Below are 26,407 nucleotides of genomic sequence, written 5' to 3'. Positions count from 1 at the left end.
TGAAAAGAGCAACCTATGATATTACCGTGCAGCATATCAGACCCAACACGCCYGAAACTTAGTCAAAACAGCACCAGAGCTTATAAAAATAATACGAAAAGGTGATCTCTGATAAATGAGAAGTCATATTTTTCCAAAGTAACAGCTGCTGTGCCCTCTCCACCCGATTCCTCAAAAGCGCGTCCCATACGCTTCAGTCCACACGAGTCTCGGTGCCAGTGGGCAGGTCCCACTTGCAGTGCTGCAATATCAACCTCATGTTACAAAAACCTGACAGACTTCTCTAATGCTGTTTTGAGGAGGACATGTCCCAACCACCACAACTGTAAATCAATACCTTTACAGGACAGTCTATTCTGCTATTTTGCTGAACATTATTGCTGGTTTAGCTTCCAGCGATTTTCACTTGGGTTACACTCACTTCAGACAACAAATTCCACTGGGTTTTTCTTCAAGCAACAAATCCTATCTTTCTCAGTTTGAAAAGAGAGGTGATGGACACTAAAGAAGAAACGAGACCAACGCAATSAGGTGAGAGTGTAAGGATATCACAGTTCAAGGGCAGGTGCCATTTACTCATTGGAGGGATGACACCTTYGCTCTGGAAAGCACAGTAAATGCTATTCCATTGCCTGACTCCAGCTGAGGGGAGAAGCTGCAGCAGCACAAGGATTGCTCTGCTGTGCAAAATGGTCCCAGGCGTGACGGGGGGCAACCAGTCCAAGATGCAGGTTAGCAGGCAGCTCAAGAGCAGCGGCTGCCATGGCAGGGACACCTGAGCATCTGTTGCTCTTGAAGCCTGATCTGACACRTCTGCCTGGTGCCAGCGGGACTCTAGGTCCCACCTCCTCAGTCCCTGTCGGCCCCCGGATCTCACCTTTATCCTGTACTTGCCTTCAGTATCCCTTGCTCTTTTTTCTTCAGGATCTTGGCTCTCTTTTCCATTTAACTTTATTTCAAATATATAGATACATAATAAAATCATGGGACAAATGACAGCATTTGCTGCCACCACAGCGTTCAGTCTTTACACCATCACCTCTTTCCTGTGTTCCACGTCTCTCTCATTTATCCATGAAAACACCACATTCAAGGCAGACAAACATGCATACAAGGCACAGACTTTTTGTGTTTCTATTGCATCCAGACCCTCCAAATTAATTCTTATGCATTACTACAATAAAAGATGATATTAATATTTATTACTCTGCTTCATATTGAACAGCAAGAACCTGTGAATTCAGAAATATTTTTAAAGCAGGTTTACAGCCTTCCTGTGGCAGGCAACTCAGCTGCACAATTTTTTATAGAAACAAAATATTAGGAAACAGAAACTTAACCGGATTTTCAGGCTATAAAGCTTCTTCAAAATGAATAGTAGCTGTAAACAAGATATGGGAACACAGGGATTTTTAAGATAACTAACTCCATTTATTTAAAAAGACATGTTGATCTTATTAATTAAACATCAATTTCTGAAAAACTAGGCTCAACTGATAGATGTTCTGGTAAAGGCAGGAAGATAAAACAGGTAAACAAATCAGACCCCAAGCACTTCCTATTCTCACTGGCCTGCCTTCAGGAGGGACAGTCAGCACCAGTTAGTAAGTCTATTCTGGAGAGTAATAAATCACAGAAGCAGACAGGATTGAAGATGGCTCTTGAAGATTACAGCAGTAAGTTTGCCAGATGTTTACAATTGTTCAGGGAGATCAGGAGAGATCGGTACATTCTGGCCACAACTTTTCTTGTCCTGGAGCACTCTTTTGGAGGCTGAAAAAAGCAGCATTGAAAGTTTTTAGTTGCTTGGTTTCTTTGAGCCACTATCACCAGGAAGGGGGTAGGTTACACTCCAGAGTCTGAATGAGGGTCTTTGCAGTTCTTTGAACTTTCCTGTTGAAAAGCTGACCCTCAAAGGGATTCTCTGAGTACTCAGGAGAGACAATTTAGGGAACTGTGGATACCAAAGACATAGTCTCAGTAAGTCTATTAATATATGAGAATAGCTACATCCCACAGCTAGAGAAGTACAGATGAAGAGTCCAAAGCAGGCTATCAGTCCTGTTTTAAATAAATAATGGTGAGGGTTTTTTTTTTTTTTTTAAGGATGTGGTATTACTGCTGAAAGGTACTCACCAGCCACATCCTTTCTTACAGTGCTGTTGCACTGAAATATATAGCGATGCATTGAYTTAGATCATGTAAGGCCCCTGTCTCTCTGATTGCAAATGAAAGACACAGAAAGGACATTTTAGTTTTAAAATAGGAAGAACAGTATTTATGTTCTGACAGCATTATTCCTCCCCGCTCAATCCTAATTAAGCATTAGTTTCCATGATGAGCAAAATATTGCCTTTCTGCTACATATTTCATCAGCAAGAGCTGTTATATAGCCCACTCCACCTCAGTTGTTTCACCTGAATAAATTCCTCCTTATATGCTTATGATGTAACCAACTCCTAATCAYGCTCATGTTCACACTGACTTCTCTTACAATTCCTGTTTAGGTGTTTAACCAGGGCACAATTAATAACAGTGAAAATCTCTTTGGGGAAAAAAAAACTCTATTGTACGCTACAGACTATTTACTTAATGTTACCTATGTTAACAATATCTTTTGCATGAAATTTKAGACATGTGGGCTCTACTTTGTATGGACAAATAGACTTAAAGGCTACCACAGTCTTAGTGCCAGACTGCTTAATCTGAGACTAATCAATCCCACTTTAAGCTATAGGTTAAACAGAAGTCCTTGCTTCCCTTCTTCAGCCCATATGTGAAGCAACAAAACCCACTAAATAAGCATGTATGGTGGCGGGTGATAGTCTTGCTCATTACCTCTGAAAAAGGGAGGGAGAGGATTTCAGAGAGTCCTGGGAGTGGAAGCAAATAGAAATAAGGTACGTCAGCTATTACACATGTGGCAAATCTTTTACTCACTGTACTTTCATGCTGGACATATCCGATATCCTCAATAGCTCGGATGTTGATAATGTGGATCCCCTTCTCCTCGGCGGGTAGACAGGAATATTTTTCGTTCACCCTCATTCCCGTCTTGTTTGGGGCCTCACTGAGATCTTCTGGCAGAAATTCCACCCCATGAAACTCACTGTCTGCGTCTGCAAAGAAAAGGTGCAGCTTCATCAGGATACTTTAATCCCAACACTTGCTCCTCCCAGAGGCACCCAAGCTGAAACATATCCTGTTCCTGCCTTCGTCTGCCAATGAGCCTTCACGCAGCGCTCCCACCCCTCGCTCGCGCCRCCCTTCCCTGCTTTCCCTCCTGCCACCAAGCTGAGCCCACCACCCTTTTAACCGCTACCTAGGTCTCCTCTGGATGCACACTTACTTAGCAGCTTTTCTGCAACATACAGCCTCAGAATTTATTTAATTAATGGCCACCTTCACTCAAAAATTTTAATATATTTCTTAGTAAAAGAGTGGAAAATAGAAAAATAGTCAGAGAATTAGCAGGTGAATACGGGTAGCATGATGCTTTCTCATTTTATAGCAGGCATTTGCTCCTTCAATAAGCAGCTTCACTTGTTCATGCTGAAAAACTAAATATTGTGTTTCTCTTCAAGTGCATATCATAGAATCATAGAATGGTAAGGTTGGAAGGKACCTCTGGAGATCATCTAGTCCAACCCTCAGCATGGCCCAYACCAGGACTGAACCTGCAACTTTGGCATTAGCAGCATCTCACTCTAACCAACTGAGCTATGTATTGCACATAATGTACTGAACCACTGTATGTGATTCTACTGCTTGTTTAAGTAGCCTTTTGAAAATCAGAGGTTATTTTCCTCCTTCTTGACCTGCCAGACACTCTTACTGTTTGCACTTCCAGTTCAATAAGTATACAAATATGTTAAAGGATTTCACGTAAGAATTTCACTACAAACTGAGCAGTTGGATGGCTGATGAAATACAAACTATTGTTTGCACATACACATTTATGGACTCAATATGAGGCAAAGTTTTCTAACAGTTGGTTCATTTTGGCACTGACGTAAAATGCTGCAGTATAAAGCCTGTTTTAAACCACTCAGAATACAACCAAAACAGAATTTTGTCTGAAGAGTGAAGATAAAGCAAGGATTTCAGAATTTAGCCTTGAATAGATACTAAATGCGTAACTCCTCCCCCCCCCCAAAAAAAAAAAAAAAAAAAACAACAACAAAAAACACATAGACTCTAATACCAGCTAGACTAGAACAGTCTGTTGCTCCAGCTAGTTCAATATTGTCTTTGGAGCAGATGATCAGGAGAAATTGAACAAATTACATGTAGTGTACCTGGGCCTTGGACAGAGCTTGCCCATTAGGAAAATACTTCCCTTCTAGCTAGAGAAGCTGCTAAGCTTATGCTGAGGTAAGCATAGTTATCAGCTATGTCTTAGCCTAGGCGAATGTTACTCCTCTTCACTAAACCACCCTTCCGGATTTAGCTGAACTTCAGGATGACATGGAGAGGGAAAACAGGGAAAACCTCATTCCTGAGCAAGTTTGAAGATGACATGAAATCGAGAGGAATGGTTGATATGCTGTACAGCAAGGCTGCCACTCAGAGGGATCTCCAYAGGCTGGAGAAACAGGCTGAGGGCAGCCTAATGAAGCWCAACAAACCCAACGTTTGCACTGGTGATGGCCTAACCCTGTGCAACAGTACATGGACTCTTATACAACAGTCTATGAGTACTGACCAGAGAGAAAACAGCTTTGCAGAAAGCGACTTGAGGGTCCCCCAGGACAGCCTTGAAAGCRAGTGAAGAAGTGCTGAGTGTTGAAGAACAACTACACACTGGGCTGCATTAGTAAACAGCAAAGTCAGTAGGTCCAGGAAAGCAATCTTCCCCTCTATTTGGTACTTGTCAGACCACAACTGGAGTGCTGTGTCCAGTTTTTGGCACCCCAACAGAAGAAGGACATTGACAAACCCAAGCAAGTCCAGGGAAGGGCCACTGAGATGGTTAGGGGGCTGGAGCACACGATGCATAAGGAGAGGCTGAGCGAAGTGGGCTTACGCAGCCCAAAGAAGAGAAGGCAAATGACAGGATCTGGCTTCTGACTTCCACTATCTAACGAACAGTTAGAGAGAAGACAGAGCCTGATTCTCCTCATAAGTGCACATCAAAACAATAGGAGGCAAYGGACAAGTTGCAACAGGAGAAATGATGACTGGACATAAAAAATAAAGAAGATAATATTTTAACAGTGAGGGTGGTTATATGATGGAAAAAGAGCCCAGAGAAGCAGCAAGTCTCCATCCTCAGAGATGGTCAGAATACAACTGGACAATCCAACACAGCTTTAAAGGTGGAGGCTTGGCTCAGAGAGCGTGGCATGAATCTGCAGCCCAGATTCTTGGTGGCACACACAGCAGTTAGCATAGACAACAGCCTGCACCAGGAGAGGAGGAAGATGTGGCCAACGCCTTGGCACATTTGAGTTTATTGGAGATTTCAGATTATTACTGTGCTTCTTCGGAATTAGGAAGCACCACGACTTYGTGGATGTTTCACTTTAATTCCTGTATTTAGGAAATCTGCTGCCCCAAGCTAATTCTGACATATTCTACACTCTTCCTCAGAAGTTTGAGGCATGATTTCTAGGCTCCCTTGGAGTGTCAGTGCTCGAAAATCTGATGCCTTTAGCTCAGATGAATTTCCCATGTAGTTTTATAAACTTAGCAAATCACTCCTGTACCAGGCATGGAATTTTAATCTCCCCATCCATCTCCTGTCCAATTCACACCATCACCTTCGCATAAAACCAAGCCTGTAATGATCCTTGCACATTACATGCACACAGTGTGTAACGCCCACATCTCCGCAGATCAATGGCTTCTGCTAAAATTCTCAGATAGTTATTTCATAAATGATGCTGCACTTGTGATCTTGGGGGGCAGGATCCTCAAACTCTGATAACAACTTCTAACAGTTAAAGAATCTTTTTCCGTGGAAAAGTAGTGATGCAACCAAAACTCAGCTGTTGAATGGGAAGATCAGCTTAGGAACAATTAGCATGTTTCCACCAATTCCGTATGAAGAGACGCTGTGGTTCTCCCAATACACACATGCATAAACACACTCCCTGAACACATGGAAACCGATACATGTGTGATCAGCTGCAGAATCCTGGAGTATTCACACTTTTATTCTCTAACTGTAAAACATTCATATAATCATACAGCAACGTTTGGAACTTCTTACATAAAACAACGTAAGTTTGGATTTGGAAGAACGCCTGAAACAACTTTCTATTAACAATAGCTTAAGTGCTATAAAAATCCTCTTCCCCCACCCTTCCTCTCACACACACATCAAATAAAACCTTACTTACTTTACTGGATTACAAAGGGTACTAGAAGACAAGCACCGATTACTGACTTAACGAATTTGATACTTTTTAATACCTCATCATGGGCCTGTGAACTGAAAAGTGCTAGTTTAGACGTTACAGTTGGGATAGAAAATGTTTCTGTACAGAAAAACACGCTTAAATAAATCCCGAAGAGCTCCGTGTGCTCTGGAGTTGCACTTCTGAACAGCATTTGTTAAGTCTACAGTACAGAGCAAGGAGACCTGTTCAAATGATTCAGCGCTATTGTGCAAGCTCAAACAATCACCCATCTACAAGCATATATTTACATCTCTGTTTACACATCAGTATCCTGGCAATATCTGGAAGAACAAATACATAAGGTAGGCAACGAATCATAAAACTCTGGCTTATTATGACTGCTGGAAAAGATGTGAAATGTGAGAGCTTTATTGATACAATCTTAATTACAACAATTTTGAAGTAATTTCTCTACTTAAAGATGATGTCAGGATTTAATATGAAGTAGAGCAATCCAAACCACTTTGGTAATTACAAACATAAAGAGATTATAACTGGTTCACATATGCTGATTTGGCAGAGAAAGTAAAGTCATTCTGTCACAGAGCACAACATCTTTCTTTGGTACGGAATAGAATGTTTAAAAGACTTTAAAAATGTAAAACTGCATTTTGTGTTAATCATATTAAACAAAAAATAATTTAATCTCAAAACAATTCATATTCAGAATTATTTATGTAAAGTTAGTAGACACAATACAAAGAGAACAAAGAACATCTTAACATCTTATTTTAGCTACAGATATGTCCTAATTTCTTTGATGGGAGCTGAAACAGGAGGAATATTGTGAAAACTGCTAGCTTTGCTGCCTTCTAGCCACAAAATCCTTCAGCTAACCTACTCTTCTCTGTTTGCTTATGAGAAAACACTAGGACAAAGTAGTATTCAGCATATCTTGACAAGCCCATATAACCAACTAGCTGTTTCCCCTTTATATTCGTAATTGACGATGTTCTGAAAACCTGCTGATTTTAAGACAGCAGAAGTTCCTAATACTCATGGAAGGTAGACTCAGACCCATCCAATCCTTCTGCTACATTTTATTATCTATTGCTTTGTTAATCCCTAATGTTTGGTATGCATCTCAAAAAACCTACAAAGCATGCAAAATACAATGAAATACTTTAAAGTATTCCTTGCCTTTCTTGAAGCACACAAACTCCGTGTGTGTGCAGAAGGCATATGGCTAAACAGCGTTTGATACCAACTTCAATAGTATTGGTGAACTAGGCTCAAGAAAGTATCGGTTAATGTCATACATGATTATCTTCCACCTTCCCTATGTCAAGCATTGCCAGCTAATTCCAAAACCTATTAACAACCCTGTATTTTTCACAGCTAGTAGAGAAGGACAAGCTCTTAGGCAGCCCTCACGTTTAGGAACAACTCCACAGGGTAACAGACCACACGCATATGCTGATAGCAGTCCCTTTCTTGGTAGGAGAGAGGTAAATTGAGAGAGCAAGAAAAAGATGAGGCAGAAATACAGATCTTTGTAGCAGCTCTGAAGCTGCCTGTCCACTTTCTTTTCCCACAGATCTCAGGATGCGATGATGGATGAGACTGAGCCATCGGTTATCATGCTGAGCACAGTTTTGCATGTGTGCAAGCACAGAGGTGCCCAGGAGCCGTAACACCCTTGCAAACTGCAGACACATTAGAGATACCTTGGCCAGTCCCAAACGATTTCTCTGCAAGACACATCAGTCGCAGTGAGCCCTGTACTGCTCCCAGCACCCAGGCAGCAACCTTAGAGCCAGCTCATGCCTGGCAGTGAGATGCATTATTTGGGCAAAGTCCTCTCCTGATTCTTTCGCTTGGGAAGGCACTTGCCAATGTCCTTCACCAGCCATTAAGCATAATCCACTTTCTTACTTYGACCTTACTCTCTAGAGGTGCTACCCAATAACTTTATTAAACTGTGACAAGTCCCAACATACTTGGAAAAAACCAAGTAACAAAAAATCACACAACAAAAAGCAGCAGAATGCTTCAGTAATCCCAGCCCCATGAAAAGCTCTTAGTCACTAACCTGAAGTAAATTTATGATTCTCTGGAAACCCAGCAATTACTTGTTCTCAGAAGAGTTACTAACAGTAAGTAGAGAGCGGCACGTATGAAGAGAAGTTGCATTACTCATGTGAGTATACTCACGGAACAAAACTGAGGTTTTGTACTCTATCCTTTCTTTCTTTTCTTTTTTGATTCCTTTTTTAATCCCTTTCAGTAGGTAAAGATGGGAAGAAAAGAAAATGTGATGTCCTAATCATCCCCCAAATCTGCCACACAGCCAAGCTTAACAGCAAATGTAGGGTGTGCATTGTTTTAAAAAACACCATACAGGCAATTATCAATTCTCTCAGACTTCCTTTAGGGATGATGGACTCACTAACATAAAATAAACAAATAATAATAAGAAATCATCAGTTGCTATAAAAACAAACAAACAAAAAACAAACAAAACTAAGTAAGCTCTATATTCAGCTGAAATAGATAAACTTATATGAACTACAAAGGTGAGAGCCTGAGGGCAAAAACTGACAAAGAAGATCAGAAGAAACAACTGTGTTATAGCACTAAGTGGGAGGGCATGTCTTGTGTCTTTGCTCCAGTTAATTCTCTTCCTGAGTCTCCAATATGTTTCTCACTCTGAATAACATGCAAAACAAAAATTGCCTTATATATATATATATATATCTCGTGTGTGTATGTATACCTATATATATATATATATATACACACACACATACATACATACAGTGTATACCTATATAAAAGTATATAGAAAGAGATGTTTGCCAGGTGTGTGTGTTTGTTCAGTTTTCATATGCAGCTGTAAAACATTCTCAGACAAACTCCCCTTGCAGTAATTAACACTAATTAACAATAGCTTTTTTACCAGAGAAAGCTGGCACACGGTGCTGTGACCATTACTTATTTAGGTAATGCTTCTTCATTTGACTTTGGTGGTCTGAAGGTGACCATGTGAACAAGCACTGAAAATCTGCTCTATGATTGGGTATTTTTTTTCCACCCCTAGCCTCAGACTGAAGCTTGTTAATATTACAGTCATAATTACTTATAACTACTGAATATTCTCAGGCAATGGGTTTTTCATTAAAATAAATGGAAAATTGCATTCAAACAATGCAGTTTTACAGAAACATCCTGCACCAGCACTAAAATGAGCACCACAAAGTCAGCATGAGTATACAGAAAGGAAACCAACAGCTATTTCACTCCTCAGTCTGAAACGAATAATTTAGTTCAAGCTGGTTTCTCTTATCTCTGTTTGTTTTCTTTTTAAGGTTTATGTTTTAAGAAACTGGCTGGAACAAAAAAGTCATAAAGACATCTGAGTTAAATGTCCTAGTTGTTCTCAGCAAGGAAAAAGGAGGACATTYACATGATTGTGTGAATGAAGACTTAAATCTCCAAATAAAGTTATCCTTTTGCTTTATATGAAACGTGATAGAACTTAGGCAAGTTGAGAATCATACAGTGTAAGAGATGTTCCCAGTTATATGAGCTAATCATTTTAAAGAAGTCATAGCACCTGTACTTCACAAAAGCTTCTGAAGTACTAGAATTTATTTTATAGAATCCTAAAAGTTAAGATTTATTTCATATTAATTATTGTGGAAAGTGCTGGGCATAGGCCCCAGAACTGACTAGGATCCTACTGTGATGGGGAGTGAACATATTAAGAAAGTTGCTGGTAGCCTGTAACACACATACACATATGTACATACACACGTGCATGCATATTTTTGTATCTAAATATGTATGTAAAGTTTGTATATTTTGTTTGCAACTATGCTGTTCCTGCAGAAAGAACACTACTGTAGCAAATATCAGTTAAAAATTTTCTTTTAACTTCGCTAGATAGTGAGAGAAATCTCTTCAGTGTGTTTTTACTTAATATATATTGCCCCCTAGCAGCAAAAACCTCTGTTAGCACGTTCTTACAATTTCTTTACTTTCTATACCTCTTCTAAATTCAAAGTAATAGGTTAACTCTTGAGCTAAAGGCAGAAGGAAAAAAAAAGACAGACCTTCTAAAACTTTCTCACAAGTGATTCACCTATCACTTCCTCCCCGTCCTTGTTTTCCCTTAAACATAAAAACGCTTAGGATGTCAGATTTGGAGCCTGAAATCCCTGTTTTGCCCTCAGAAAAACAAGGCAAGGGAAATGCCAAGGAAACCTCAGCATCCCGCCACACCAGTGCGCCTCCTCTGACCTATGGGTCATTCCTCCTGACCCATTAAATTCCGCAGGGAGAATGCCAGCGAGGATACCCGCTGCTGGCAAACACGGAGATCTTTTTTTGGGACCCTGACACCTGTTTACTGGCCCAAGACCAGCAGCCTGATCAGGAATTACAGTGCTTGCCTCAGAGCACTCTTCTTGCAGAACAAAGTTCAGGACATGGAAGTCTAGAAGTGAAGTAGTGATTAGATCCACATTCAGATCATTTGATTTAAATTTTCCCTGGCATCCCCGTTTGCTAACAGCCAGACGTGCCCTCCAGTTGCATATCTTTGGTAGGTGCAGGAGGCTGCACTAACTGATCTGGAAGGCTCAGGATTGCTGTATAAGACGACGTGTTCCTAGACGTGGTCAACGCTTCCAGCAACGCTGACATGTTCTGTCGCCTGCCCGCAGCTGTGGGTCCCAGGCCCTTTGATCCTTCGCAGCAACATGCTGCACAGGACGTTATGAAGCTTGCCCAGTTCCTTGCTTTTGCATTTATTTTAAAACTTGGCTGTAGCCTAGACCTGTACAGAGTATTACCTTAATGAAGTGAACAGAAAGCAAGTTACGATCCAATCCATTAAAAATAAGTAGTGAATGGTGAAATAAAACGGGGTTCCAAGGACTGTTTTCTTTACAGAACAGAAACACTTTTAACAGAGGACAATCTTAATATAGCTGAAGCTGACAGCTTTGTTAGCACTTCAGATTACACTGAATGGCAGAGCCCATTCAGAGACTGTGTCCAGCATTTGGGAGCCTGAAAAACCAAGTCCTCTCACATAGGTGGAGAAAATCCAGCTCCTGGCAAGATTATTTGAAACCTCGGTATACTTGCTTCTGCTTCCCGGTTCTGCCTTATCAATAGTGAGGTCCCTGGGGTGGGACTAGAGCTTTCCTGGAAGGCTGTCCACAGCTTTAGACTTACTGATCTATAACCATCCGCAACGTGTTAAAAGGTGGCTAGAAGGACGCACAGCTATGATATAATTTTTATTTCTGCCCTTCTATTTTATTTTTAAAGATTAACTTACCCTATTTACAATATTAAATTTGAACACGTCGGTAATACTATGCAACAGCTTGTGAAATATGAAATCTGAAAACAAAGAGCTGCTTCGCCTRAAAAATTCAATGATAATTAATTCACATTTTGGGTAGAATGACATAAAAACAATATACAAATATAAGTTCTAATGGAAGTAATAGGGCTCATACTACCATCATACTACCAGTTTATCTAGACCCAGAAAAACCACACTTTTTACAAAAAAAAAAAAAAAAAAAAAAAGACCTCACACTCCCACACATGCACCTAAGACAAAATACTTTTGATTTTTTCCAATTACCAACAACTATTTCATGGTTTATTAGGCACATCTGTTTTCAGATAATTATGGTAACTGTGTAGAACATGAAAGTCAAGCATTCTTCTATCACCAGACATTGGGAAAATATTTCAGATTTGCTACTTTTTCCATTCCACACAAAGTAGCATTAAAGCTGTGTTAAAATCCATAGCAGATTGTTCTTTGCAAACTGTAATTATAGTTTCATAAATTATTCTTTTATTTCCCTAACTTGATTGTACTTTACAGCAAAATAGGAAAAATGCCAAATTCTGCTCCTAGTTACTTTGATACACATGGAGAATAATTCTTTAATATTTTACTGTTAAAATATTAGTCATGGATGGCAATCTAGGACTGAAATCATAGCATTTACTGACCACTAAAACTATTACTGATCCAAGAGGTTTCCAGCTTGAAGTTCTAATCTTGTAATATTTTCACTCCTGCTTAAACTTCCATACATCAAAATCACTAGGGCATTCAGACTGCATAGACTTAAGTTTCAAGACTCCTACCAATAAAGGAAATGACAATTTTATGCTAGTCATTACTGTACAAGACACCCTTGAGATGCTACAATTTCTTGGAGCTCATCATGAATCCCAATGTTTTGGGAGTTTTTTTTTCCCTTTTCTCTTTCTTAAAAAAAAAAAACTTGAACAGACTTTTGACTCTGGTCACTATGTGCAGGAACAAACTCCTGCTCCTCTGCCTTTGTGAGCCTGGGCGTGGTTGGGATTTGTCTGGCAGTGCTCCACATCATATATGGTTTTTGGGTGTGCAGAACTGGTGGAGCTGATGTCATAGGGAGATGGTGATATGTGGTTTTCAACCCAGGTCCTGGTGCAGTCTGTAAATCTGTGCTATTTGGTGTACCTTTCCACAGAAAATAAAATGAAGATCCTATGCTAAGCAAGGCTTGAAAGTCGCTTCTATAAAGGGGAAGAGTTGTAGTCATGTTATGTTGCCCAAGTTGTTTAAGTTTTCTCTATAGGCCTGCAGTTTTAACTTAGATGCAGAGCAGCATCACTATATGATAATAACCTTTTAAGTTTCCCTGGTGATTGAACTCTAACTATTGCTCACTGAAGAAGCGGACATAGAACAGGAAGTAGGGGGAAGTTATTCTCTATTAAGTCTAGTCTGTCTGARACCATTCTCTGCATTCTCCAGTCTTACCAGACTAAGCTTAGGCTCACCAGAGGCAGAGGACCTAAGAGACATGACTGTGCAACCAGGCCATCTCTTCATTGCTTTTAAGATGGTGCTGAGATATCTGACYGCCACAGAGAAAAGGTGGTCCAGGAAAGTGCCCTGCGCTGACAGTGAGCTTGCCTAGTCGCAGAGGACACAGCAACACACACTATAGGAAGACCACATACTGCTGCTTGGCCGTCCTGTCTTGAGCAGCAAAATTCTTGGAGCAGAAAATGAATCTGCTGGCATAGCCAGCTTCCCCTCGGCACTGCAAGGGCAAGGAGTGGGCCAGCAGATTTGTAATGTGTTTGGAGACCCTCAGTGAAAGGCATGCTTGACATATTCRAGCAGACAGGTATGTTCTTCATAGCTTCTCCAGGATAGCTGAGAGTGACAGCAGACAAGCCCACACTCACCAGGTCTCCTCCTTCACCAGCCTTTGACAATCTTTGTATTACATCCTTAGCGCAAATGAGCGGCCAAGACCCAATCTAAGTTAGGTCCTGTTAGGTTTTGTAACAGGAGATAAACCTGCTAAAAAGCCTAGATTATTCAAAGGGATGGTACTCAATCCACACCAAAAAAAGTAGAGGAGAGCAGACTGCCATGAAGTTCCAGGGAAAATTGTAAGCAGTATAGCCAGCGGGAGATGGAGCAGACTGTGGGTGCTGCYGGTGGCCAAAGGTAACTGTGCCAAAATCTCACATCTCGGGCTCCATGCCCAACTTGCCCTGATTTGTTTGCTCTGCAGCAGTACTCTCCCAAAAGGAGATCAGAGTCCATACCAAATGTATGACTCTTAAAGAAGCATATTTCTGCAGTAAGGCAGTTTTGTCCACAGCCAGCATACAGACACTTAGCATTCCCACCTGCCCCCAACAGAAATCCCTGAGAGTTCACACAGTCAGAACACCGGACAGACATCATATTTAGGAAGATCATTATGTTCTATCAGCGTAGAAACAAGGACATCTTTGGGCTGGAGCTAAGCAACATCCTTCAAAAAAAGATAATTGTTGTAGTCAGTAAGACAATCATTTTACATGCTTTATACGAACGCTAGTGAAACCAGAACCAACAAAGGGCAACTGTTGTCCAGTTTTTTGCCTCAAAAAAGTGCAAGATAAATAGCAGTAGGAAGAGCTTCTTTTATCTTGCCTATTATTCCTTAAGAAATTATCCATAGAGAGAGACCCAYAACTACAGGTATCAGCAGGTAGACATTAGTCTTCATATGACATATGCTCAATATTCTGTATATAGAGCACTGTATATGAGCTATATATTCTCATATATGGGAATATATATCTCTGTATATGAGCAAATAGTCTTTCCTTGAGAAAATAGCCAACTGTGGTCACCATTAACACATGACCCACCAAAACACAAACTAGAAATGATGCCTTCAATTTCAAACAGTATCTCTTTTGTAGACACAGATTTTGTTAATTCCCAAATTGTAAATGTTCTGTTATGGAACAGTTTTTATCTCCAGCAGACAAATAGTATCAGTAGCTCCTGGGTGGTACAATGTAAGGCTCCCCCAAGCTCCAGCTTTCCTTTATTTAATTTCTACATCTCTARCGCAAAATGTTTAAACAAGATTTACAGTGTACAGAAAACCTACTGCTCTGCATCAGAGAGCAAGCAGTCACYTACAAAATTAATAACGGTCAAAAGGTATTCTAACAATCACAAATCTTCACTGAGATGTACTCATGAAGCAGACCAAACCATATCACAGCAACGAGCACTGTGATGATCCCTCTGAAAATACACTGGGTGACAAAAATGCCGATAGAGAAAGAGAGAAAACATAACTTGTTTTCATATTTCCTGACAAAGATATTAAAGATGTTGTAGCCTTGTTTTTGGAGAAGGCCAAAGTTTCATTCTACCATTTAAAAGAGGAATTTATTTTCTTCCAATGTGTGATTAAGTTTATAAGCTTAAGGCAAACTTTTATTCGTTTTTTTTCCTGTTTTGGTTAATAGAAAAACAATTCACTTGCTGTCTTCTTTTTTCATTTTTTATTTTATTAAGGAAAGTGTTGTGTTCATTTATCTGGGAAATGTTTAYCAGTTCAGTGAAAAAAACTAAACAATGGAATTAAATGGAATTAAACTTTAATATACTGCTTATCTTCAAGCATAGAAACATTTAGAAAAACAATATTCCATATGAAAGAAAGTTTTTTATTTTACCAAAATATTTAGAAGAGTAATTTATTCGGATATTRTCCTTTAGCATATCTGTTATTCCATAAACATTTCAAAAATATATTATGAACCACAATCTGCAAACTTTATCACTCTATAATGCACACTAAGTTGGTTGATAAGTTTAACTGGTTTACAAAAAGCATGATGCATTTTTGCTAGCTAGGTTTCTGTTCCCATGAATACTCGCTTTTTAGATTAAAAATTACTCACGCTCTCCAGAAAGTACCATGACGCGATGGCTTTTTAAAGCTGCAATAAATTTGGTGTTGCTTAAGAAAAAAAAATAGTCGATCTCCCTAGCCACAATAATTATGTCAATACCAGTATTTAAAGGATTAGAGGGCAACTAGATAAATATAAATGGTGGTGGTGGTGCAACTCTGACTGATTTCAAGTCTAAGGGAGATAGTTTGCTAGTAATGTCCTTGAACTGTTTGTTTTACTAACCTTCTGGATTTCTGGAACCCATAGCTGTTGCTATTTTTTATTACGACTGCCTACGTATTGGAGATATTCTGTGAAGTKATGTGATAGAGCAACAGTGCTTACAGTGAACAGGTGTCATAACGCTAGATCAGCTATTGCGCAATGCATTAATTTGGGAGACATACAATATTTAAAATATTTGAACTAGTCACAGTGGTTGAAAAAAATGCCAGTGTTAAGTGTAAATTATTATTTTTGCACCATCAACTCTTCTGCTCAACTTAAGATCAAGGCGTCTTTACGCTAGCTGCCTTGTCAAGGCATACGGACGCRGTCACGCACTGCGAGCCCGACCACGTTCCCACGGCGGCGCCACGTGGGCACCTTCATCCCTTCTCGCAGCACGGCCGGGCGCAGGCGGCAGCCCGCAGCCATGCGGATCTGCACCTCGCCCACCAGGACAGGCACGACTGCCACCACCACCCTGCTTTGCCTCCTTGGCATTACAGACGGCCAGATGGCACTCTAAATACAAGATGACAATTTCCAAATGATGCCCACCTGTTTCTTGCCCACACGAGCCATCACAGAGCAGCAGCATTTGGGGCAGAACACACGCACAATTGGCTTCCCTGGCATTATAACTTCTAAGAGACCATTTACTGGGGCAAATTGGAGGGGTTTTGGTTAGAGAAATGCAAGTCAACAATCCTTGCCAAGAAAGTTTCCAAGCAGCTCCTGAGGCAGCAAGGAAGAGAGGATGGGATCCACAAACCCTGCACACCAACACTGTATATGCATGGATGTTAGCACCCCCAAAATGTTGGATATTGACTGTATCTTTGTCAATAGTTATGCATAATTAAATGAAGAAATAATTCAACATTACAATAAATGCCCAACTGTTTTATTTTCTTTACCTAATTTTAAGGTGAGGCTGATTTTTATTCATACAGAATTGAGATYTCTGGTAATATTTGTCTCTAATTAGATTCTTTCAGAAAGTATTTATAACTGAAATCAGTTTATATTTTTTATTCATTGCCTACCTGCAGGGCTGGTTGTTGTCTTCGAAACCCCTAGTGACCAAAGACAGGAAGGTAAGTAAACTAAGACTCAACCCCAGACAAAGTAGTCTGACAACATACTCCAAGGGAACTTCAGAAAACACACAAGAAATCTGCTTTATTCATGTCCTAGAATAGCAAAGGCTAAAAATACATAGTAAGATTGTATTTTGTAGAAGACTGGATGCTCTAAAAGTAAYGAAAATTGAAGCAAGTATAAACTTAGACATGACCTGATCAGCCCCAAAGCTGTAGGGTGCCAGCTATCACAGAAGAATGTATCCACAGACTGATGCTGTTACCACTGAACATTATGTTCCAACAGAAAGGAGAATTAAAAAAAAAAAAAAAAAAAGGACAGCCTCATGGCACCTCCCTCTCTGTGTAACAATTCCTGCAGTGCCCTACCAGAAACTTTGGACAAGAAAATATCAAGTGGTTTCTCCACTAATCTTTTTGCTTGCTAATCAGGCTCTTAGAAGAGACTCAGCCCACAACCTTTTAAACAAGATACAACAAGCTGAACACCAAAATCAGCAAACAGAAGAATCCACATCTGAAATGCTATTTTTGATAGTAAAACAATTATTTGCTAGTTTGACAGATACAGAGATACATTGTTAATTTCAAGACATTTTAGCACTCATATCCTGTTTGGCTTCTCGCCTTATGCTATTTATTTGGGCAATTTATGATGYGATTCCCAGAGGTCTAGATGGTGTATCACATACATATTTCAATAAACAATCTGTTTAAACATGGAAATGTARTAGCACACCCAAAGTGAAAGCATGCCTTAGAAAAAAGAGGAGGGAAGTAGATGATCTTTCTGTGCAGACATTCACTTATCTTCAATTAATCCACCTGTATCACCAGGGCACATCAAACAGTTAAAATTTACAAATTGCCAAATGTTAATTCAGTTCTGCAGATAAAAATTTCCATCCAACAATGACCTTTTAAAAACCTGCTCTTTTAAACAGAGACAGTTGCTTCATCAGGAACGGTGCAATGTGACAAAACTAGATACAGCAGCAGCATCCAACTACTTATTCATAGTCCTCACGGATGCAAGCTTTACTGTCCGTTCAAGCAGGGATGCCAAGTGTCTGCACCAAGGTGTCTGAAGCACAGCTGAATCTGCTCTTCTGCCATGTGGAATGAGGGGCAGAAATATCTTAAACTGCCCCAATTTCCCCACCACCACCACGAGCTCCGCTCTCCAAGCCCTGCGCTGCTGCCTGCCAATCTGCCTCACCACCACCACCCCCTTGCCAGGCTGCCCAGGACTATGTCTCACTGCATTAACAGTCCTTGTGCCGGATTCCCTCTCTCCTGGCTTGTGGGAAGACACATTTTCATTTTATCATTCACTGACAAGTCTGCCTTCTCCTTGCTTCACAGGTGCCAAAGATGAGGCTTTTTCTGTTCAGGTTTCAATGACAGTGAATTGCTCAGTTTTTGGAGTGGGTGAAATATAGCCACATAGCATGTTAGCTAAGCCAAGCCACGCCTCACAAAAAAGATCAGAATTAGAAAACTGCAGAAACGTTGCTTAAACTCCCGCCATGAATATCTGCTCTCAGAAACTGAAATTACTATCCACATGGACTGTGTGATTCCCTTCACTGAAACTGGTGAGGTTTATTAGCTGGGAATATTCTGAGTCTTTATACTTCTGCCTGATGACGTTATAAAACTTTGGTACATCAGCTCCTCTCTCACCCAACAGTTAAGGAAGAAGAGGTTCAGATTGTTTCCCCTTGCAAATCAAGCAGGAACTGGTTTTACTACAGGCCTAACTTCAATTTGCTGGATTGCTTGAGCCTCCTCACGCTGGTATTACCAAGTGCCACCACTGCACTCCTTGGCTCCCACAGTCACATGCGCCTTGTTCCTGGGAGATGCTTTATGTTGAGAACATCTTGTCACTAGTGGCAGCAGAGGAGCTCTCCAAGTAGAACAGCACATACTCAAGCAGTGTCAGAACAACCCATGCCTGACACCTTGCAACCAAACGGCATGACCACTGTCTGTCCAGCCTATGCCCAAAAGCAAAGAACTTCTCTGTTTCAAAGAACACCAACAAAAATATCTTTCCTGTGACTGTAATTCCCTTACAAGTTGATCAGGGCTCTCAATACAGTGAGATGTAGTTTCAACTCAAACCTGTACTGTTCTTCTTCAGCAGTATTGCACAGTTGTTCTACCAATCCCTGTAGGACACCGTAGGACTTCTGCTTTTTGCATGTTTGCAGATCATAGTACATCCATCCCTCTTYGGGACATAGCTCAGAAAAAGGCAAACAACAACACAGGGTATTTCTTGTAAAGACAAAACAGCAACGCAGTGTTCCCAGCAATATTGACTACAGTTCTTACCACCCCTACTCAGAAAATATGAAGTCAAATTTAAATAGATATAGAATGACTGGGGTGGTGCTTGAGGGAGAAGCTTGTCATTTTACAAGACAATAAAAGAACCTGACAGTATTGAGCGAGAAAAAGTGCTCTAAATTACTCCAACCTTCATGGATGGATTTCCCCTCATCACTCTCCTTCCCCCCAACTCTGGTGATCATGAAGTCAAAGGGCAATGAAGTACAGAAAATGCATATGACTACATTAATATTTAAACAGTCAAAGATGGTCATTAGAGATAAGGCTCTGAATCAGAAGCGCAATGTTTGAATCAGAGCAATGGACGCAAGGAAACAAATATAAACTATTTTTAAAATGGTACTTGAGAAATTTATGAATGGGATTCTATGCATGTGGTTGCCCAAAATAGCAAAGATTTGGACATGATGACCCAAGAGTTCCTGAAAGCTGCTGGCATTCAGGCCACGCGCACACAGAGGGTTTCCCACTGCTTCTTTTTCACTCCTGTAAAATGGACTTTTCCCTCTAATTTCCCAACAGATCTCTACATTAACATATAGCACAAGAGAATAGAAAGTAGATAGTGAGTATTCTCCTACATATTACAATTCTACCTAGAAAACTAACTGGAAGTTTGTAGCATATTACAGTTTAAAGAAAGAACAGAACAAAGTTTCGCTGTAACAGAGGCCCATTTATCCGTCAGTCTAAAAACATGTCAACAGAAACAAGTCCCAGTATACAGGATGGCCATATGACTTAACATCTTTATACCCAAGATAGTCTTAAGAGATCCGACTCATTTGCCCTTAACATCTTCTGGCAATTTAGGCACTAAATTCAAATTCAGCCAACCTGAAAGATTTTTTCCTGATGCTCAATCTAGGTCTTCCTTGCTCATCTAAATATACGGCTTTTTAACCTGCTGGACTAAGCATAGGAAACAGTTCTTTTTGCAGTATCACTTGCATATTCCAAAGTTAACAGTTCTCTTTAATCTTCCCTTCTTCAGACCCCATTGGACAAATGCCATTCTTCCACTATTTTATTCTAAAACATACTTTTGTGGAATTTCTTTTCATTTTTATTGCTCTCCTCTGGGGCCTTAAGCTGCTTGACCCACACTTTTCTTGCAGAAAGGTGTCCCAAACTGGATATAGTACTCGAGACCTGAGCAGAACTATTTTGTCATCTCTTGCATACATCACTTTTTTTTCCCCCCCACAATAAAGGATATTGTGGATTTATGTTCTGATTTATATCTAGTCTTTTCTGAGGAATTTAGTAAGTTTTCCCCAACCTGCAATTTTTCAGCTAATTATTCCTAGGCAAATGTAGTACTTTATGCTTGTTTGGTTCTCTCCACAGGCCATGGGAGCACATCCTTTTCCAGGAAGATGAGTAACAGTAAGTCTGTGGTTTAACAGCATAAGATTTAAGGCTGGTTAGTACCAGATCCAAAACTTCATAATCACAAAATGGAAGTGTAGTCTCTTTATTGGTTTAAGTCTCAAGAAATCTCTGCTCATGTAATTCGGTATCAACAGGCTTTACTGCAGATCTGTTATCAGCTGTCCTGCCACAGCCAACCTAAACCTGGCATAACAGAATATAGCTACCATAAACTGTGTGTGTACTTTCACTAATTTGATAGAAATGCAATAAATGCAATGTATGTATCCATACCCAAAGAATGTGTCCATACCCAAGGAAAATCAAACTGGTACTTCTGAGACGCCTGACATTAAATAGATCTGATATCTAAAATCATGGAATCAGTGCAAAAGTTTTTCTGACACAGTAAAACTTAACTTCATAGCTGTAGGATGAGATTTTTCTCTGTAAACACTAGAGCACATCTGAGAAAAGATCAGAAAGAGAACTTACGATGACACATACTCTAACTATACTGAAAAACAATCAGCACTCCAGAATAGATAATAATGAGAAATGAATACTGAGAAGGAAACTTTGATGTACTTCTTAGATAACTGTGGTGCTTAAAAACTGGATTCAGTTCAAACATTTAAAGCATCTAAGTCTGAGATCTACATTTCAGATTGAGAATGTGTTGATGTACAACTAGATTTTAAAATAAATACATGGCAGAGCAGAACACAAACACTTATGGATATAAAAAAGATCTCTTCAGTTAGAACTCCCTGCATTCAAACTGCATTTAAAATCATTTCTCCTTCATGAAATCAAAACACAAAATTTCACTGAAGTAATTTTTAATAATTCAGTTTGCAACTTGAATTGACAGAGGTGCATGTTGACTCCGTGAAATTCGAGTCATGCGTAGAACCCAGACCAGACCTCTAGTTCCTGCTCTGGCAGGAACCTGCTGGAAGGCCTTCTTCATAAYGAAGCTGAGAATGAATAAGTAAAATTAGGACAAAGCATGGCAATCCTGATCAAGAAGAACACAAATGTGTGTAGCCAATTTGTCTTGTTGATGCTAACTTCTAGCTTAAGCAATCTTCTGTAAACACCCCCTGTTATGTCTGGCCTGTTACTGACCAACTTGTTGGACCAAGCTGCGAAGGTGTTCCCAGGAGTATTAGTGTTGCAGAACACACAGGAAAAGAACAGAGATCGAGTCCAGCAGGCTTTTCTAAATACACAAATTCTTGCATTCCCATCTAGAACTAAAATATTTTTTCTGTGATACCCTTCACCTGAAAGGCACTCAAAATACAAATAAAAAACATACCTTAAGTTTTTCTATGACAGCAACTGAGCTAAACAATAAACTCAAAATCAACACAGKGAGGAAAAAAGGAGAAAAAAAAAGGAAAGAAAAAAACCCCCCCAAAGTAGCCATCATTCCCTCTATCTACACAAAATGTGATGTTAACGTTACACATTTCATTTCTGTTCTGTGCAACCAGGCCACTGAGGAGTTTCTCACTATCAAGAGAGACACATTAGTGCAACTTTGATAACTTCAGGTGTCACAAAGTACAAGAGCATCTTTGATATACCACGCAAATTCCGAAGCTGGTCTTAAAAATGAACTTGGTATTAAGCCTTGGTTCCTCCCCACCTTTCCACCTACAGCTCCTGTATACTTAGATCAAAATCTCTGCAGAAGTCCCAGCTGGGCACACACAGAGCACAACTGGAACAACGCATCCCTGAGTTCTACAGAGAATTAACAGAAAGACCTAGAGTACACCTGGAGAAAAAAAAAAAAGAAAAAAAAAAAAAACACTTTAACCAGAGACTACAAAGCTGCACATACTATCAGGGCTACGCTGCTGGAACAACCTGCACCAGCCCCTATTGGACTGTTTATGAAACTTGCCATTAAATTTAAACACTTCAGAACATGGACAAGAGCCCATCTTGCTTGCCCATCAAGAGCAGATTTAATTACATTGCTGAACAGCAACTAGGCGAGTCTGTAATAGCTCCGAGCATGAGTGCAACACGTGAGCACTTCCAGTCTTTTGAATGGGACTACTCATGTGCCTTAAGTTATATGCATGCTTGACAAACTACAGCTTTTAATAGTTAAGCAAATTAGCCGCTGGCTGTCTTTAACACAGCCAACCTTAAGGACATTTGAAACGAGGCCACCGAGTGGGGCATCAAAGGGGAGACAGGGCACTCTCAGTTGCAAGTATGTCCGGGCTGGCTGCCACCAAAATGTCCCTGCACATTTCCATCATGTTATTTGAAAAGCAGCTGCTGCCCACTGGCACTGCCCAAGTGTTTAATTACATGGAGTAAGCATTGCGCACCCACTGCTGCTTTGACTTGCACATTGAGATGGGTCCCCCACTCCAGCTTTTCTTCACAGAGAARAGGTGCATTTGTATCAGAGCGATCAACAGCAGCCCTCAGAACACCTAAGCCACGCCGTGAGCCCCCTCCTACAGACGAAAGGACGGCTAGCACCCATTCCTTGACCTCGCTGAAGCTTTGGTGCCTATCTCCAAATTTAATGTTTCTGAATCCACCCAAACAAATAGTGTATGAAATTTGAACACATACCATCATAAACATTAGCTTAACATGCCCTTTCCTTAAGAGGCAAAGGAATCAACTTGCATTTTCCTTTTCAGGGTGCAACAGCAGCTGGTACCAAGGAAAATAGAGGTGGAAAAATAGTTTTCTAAAGCCTTTTCCAAAATATTCATCTCCACATCCCAGCTGATGGAGCATGTTCACATACCATGTGACACTGGGTGCAAACAAGGGAAGTCTCATTTCAAAACCAGTCAGGAATCAACAATTTTCCAGCAGAAGGGGAACCTTTTTTTTGTTTGTTTTAATCAATTACCTGCTTATTGTAGCACAACTCCAGTGAGTGGAATACTCTAATACAAGAGTTTATAAATCCTACAATTTATAACATTTATGGTCCAAATTCATCATTTTAATGAATACATCTAGCAAAACAACATGGATCTTTCCCTCCTTAACACATAATTCCYTATGCTGCAGATGCTCAGACAGCAAGTCCTGCACACATCACAGTTTGAAAAACATATTAAACTGCCTCCTATATTTATAACTTTGAGAAAGGGGGTGGAATGTTGTTATTTTTTTCTGGCTCCCTTTTCGGCTTTGTCACGGTGATAGCTTCTTACTGAACTTTCTGAACCATAACACATACTTAGGTAACTATCAGTTTCACTTAGTCCAGAGAGATTTTTATTTTTCTTTTTCCTCTCTCAGAAAAATGAAAGCTAACTATCCAGAAATTATTCCCTAGTAAAGCACTATAAAGAGTATAAATTAAAAGCTTATCTTTACTAGTTTAGTGTAGGTATAGCAAGAGTATTAAATTTAGTATAGTAATAGATTTTAGACATTCATGTAGTGCCTTCCACCTTTTGGGAGGAGTAAATGGACTAGAGGAGATAATAAAAATGAGATTGTCAGTTGAGAAATAGGCTAAAGAGACAAAAGTGAAATGTTAGTAACATCAGAAAAGACATCTGTGTTTCCATTTTGGTGAGAGGCCCTGCACAAGCTAGAACGCCTCTCTGCACTGTTTTTTTTCCTGGTTCGTTTGAAGTCTCTTAGCAGATAAACTTTCTGCAGTTCTTCTCTCRCCTATATGCCTATTACACAACATTCATTTAATTTTGATCTGGACATTTTCATTGTGTTTAAGTTCTAAATGCATCTAATAAGGAATAGCAGGATGGTCAGTTTAAGCTGTAAGAATATTATGTAAGTTAAGGTTGAAAGAAATAATGCTACCAAGTTCAAGAAAAGGTGCAGGCTGCATTTACCAGACTTAAACACCCATTCAACTATTTTTAAGTGAGAGAACCGTATGAACAGAGGAGAATCTCCTCAAAAATGCTAGGAGGTCTGATGCATAGAGGAAGTCAAAGTTGTCTTGATTAGCCAAAAGCTTGAGCTGCTTTAAAATTTCCCCCTCTAAAACCCCAAACAATATACAGAAAAAAYACTTAACTGATGTGAGGGCTTAGAAATGCTACAGTTCATAACTCCTATGGTCCAGATTCAGCACTTTACTTCATAAATTTAGTGAGACAGCATGGATCTTTCCCTCTTTCTTAACAAACACTGAGTTCCTTGACCTATGCTGCAAACTCCTGCTGCTGTAAAATGTCAGTAAAATACAGAATATGTGAAGTAAAACACTTGCTCATGCAAACTTTGGTGAACTCTCACTACAAGACATAACCAGCGCCAAGAGATTACCAGATTTGAAAAGGGATTTGAAGTGTTTTTAGAAGAACAGCGTTTCAAACAACACTTGAAACATACAAACAACCCAAAACTCTGATCTTTCAACCTCGAAGAAAACTCTTTGGGGTCAAACTATCCCAAGTCTGTTTGGGATTACACTCCTTGCAGCTTTTCGCACCGAGGCTGTCGGGCACTTCTGCAAACAGGATGTGGGTTTTGATGAGCTCCTGGCCTCACAGAGGCTGCCAGTTTCCCGCAGCGGGTTTCGGCACCCTTCTAAACCTGTGGAATAATTTTTCTAAAGCCTTTTCCAACTATTGTGCCACAGACTGATAATAAATCTGTCCGTGGAAGGCGGGAACCTAGAAGAGAGAAAGCATCACCAAAACTTTGTTCCCTTCAGAGAGCTTTGAAACCCCCTTCCCCCCACGTGCAGCCTCCCCAGATGGGTCCGGCATTCCCGGGCTGCTCCCGAGAGGGCTCCCGCCTTCCCGTGCTGCTCCCAGCCCCGCTCAGCCCAGGCGCGGGTCCGTGTGGCTGCCGAGCGCCGACTTGGACTCACAGCTCCCGCCGGCACCCCAAGCGCGGGAGCAGCTGGGACAGAGGGTGCGCGGCCCCTCGCCGGGGTGCTCGGCGGCGGGACGCACGCGGTCTGCGAGAACGGAGATGTRGAAGCGCTGCCGGTGCTCCAGATGCTCAGCAGACATCAAACCAGGGAACCACCCCACGTGTCCTCTTTCCACCTCTTTCCCCATCTTTCCACCTCCTCGGGGACACGCGTGCCGTTTGGACAGCTGACGTACCTCGCCGCCCGACCCAGGGCGCAGCTCGGCCAAGCTCAAGAGCTGCGCAAGGCTGGCAGACACGAGAGCACCACGACTGACCAGCACAGCTCCGTCAAGGGAGATTTAACCACTGCTCTCAGGTGCGCACCTGGCCAAAAAGTGACCTACATACAGCCAGACAGAAGGAAAGGGGAGGGAGGGGAAAGAGCTGAGGGCACTTTCCCGAAAGCCAAGGAACCGATGCTTCAGATATAACCCAGCTGCTCTCTGCATTCATTGCTTCCTTCCCAAATATAACCCGCTACTTACCCCAAACCCAACAAATAGCTGGGGGGAGAGGGGAGGAGAGGTTGTATGAAAAAGAAAAGTATCCAGGAAAAAAAAAAGAAAAAAAGAAAAAGAGAACAGACAAAGGCACAAAATTAAACAATCTACCTTAAAATAAACTCTGCAGTATTATCTGTCTCTTGTCAAAAGTTATTAGGGAATAAAAGTGACAGACTGTCTGCAAAGATACATCCCATGTTCAAGTGACATACCTAAAACTAGTCAGAGATTTCCCTCTGTTGATACATCTGCTTATCCTTAATGCTCATGCTTGTTACACTGTTATATATTCTTGTATGGTGGAAGCAGT

General features: G+C 40.6%; 1 protein-coding gene across 3 annotated transcripts in view; it reads right to left on the bottom strand.

Moving 5' to 3' along the window:
• The window catches only part of ANO1 (anoctamin 1), a 90,121-nt gene that overhangs the window by 49,336 nt on the left and 14,378 nt on the right, over positions 1–26,407 (bottom strand). For all 3 annotated transcript variants that reach the window (XM_085300925.1, XM_085300922.1, XM_085300924.1), the window contains exon 2: positions 2,941–3,119. In XM_085300925.1, coding sequence (XP_085157051.1) covers positions 2,941–3,119 — 179 coding nt within the window. The remainder of the gene's footprint in view (positions 1–2,940; positions 3,120–26,407) is intronic.

The sequence above is a fragment of the Rhea americana genome, unplaced genomic scaffold (genome assembly GCF_003343005.1).
Source record: "Rhea americana isolate MKP2758 unplaced genomic scaffold, rheAme1 scaffold_17, whole genome shotgun sequence".
NCBI classification, from domain to species: Eukaryota; Metazoa; Chordata; class Aves; order Rheiformes; family Rheidae; genus Rhea; species Rhea americana.
This window is presented reverse-complemented; position numbering and strand designations above follow the sequence as displayed.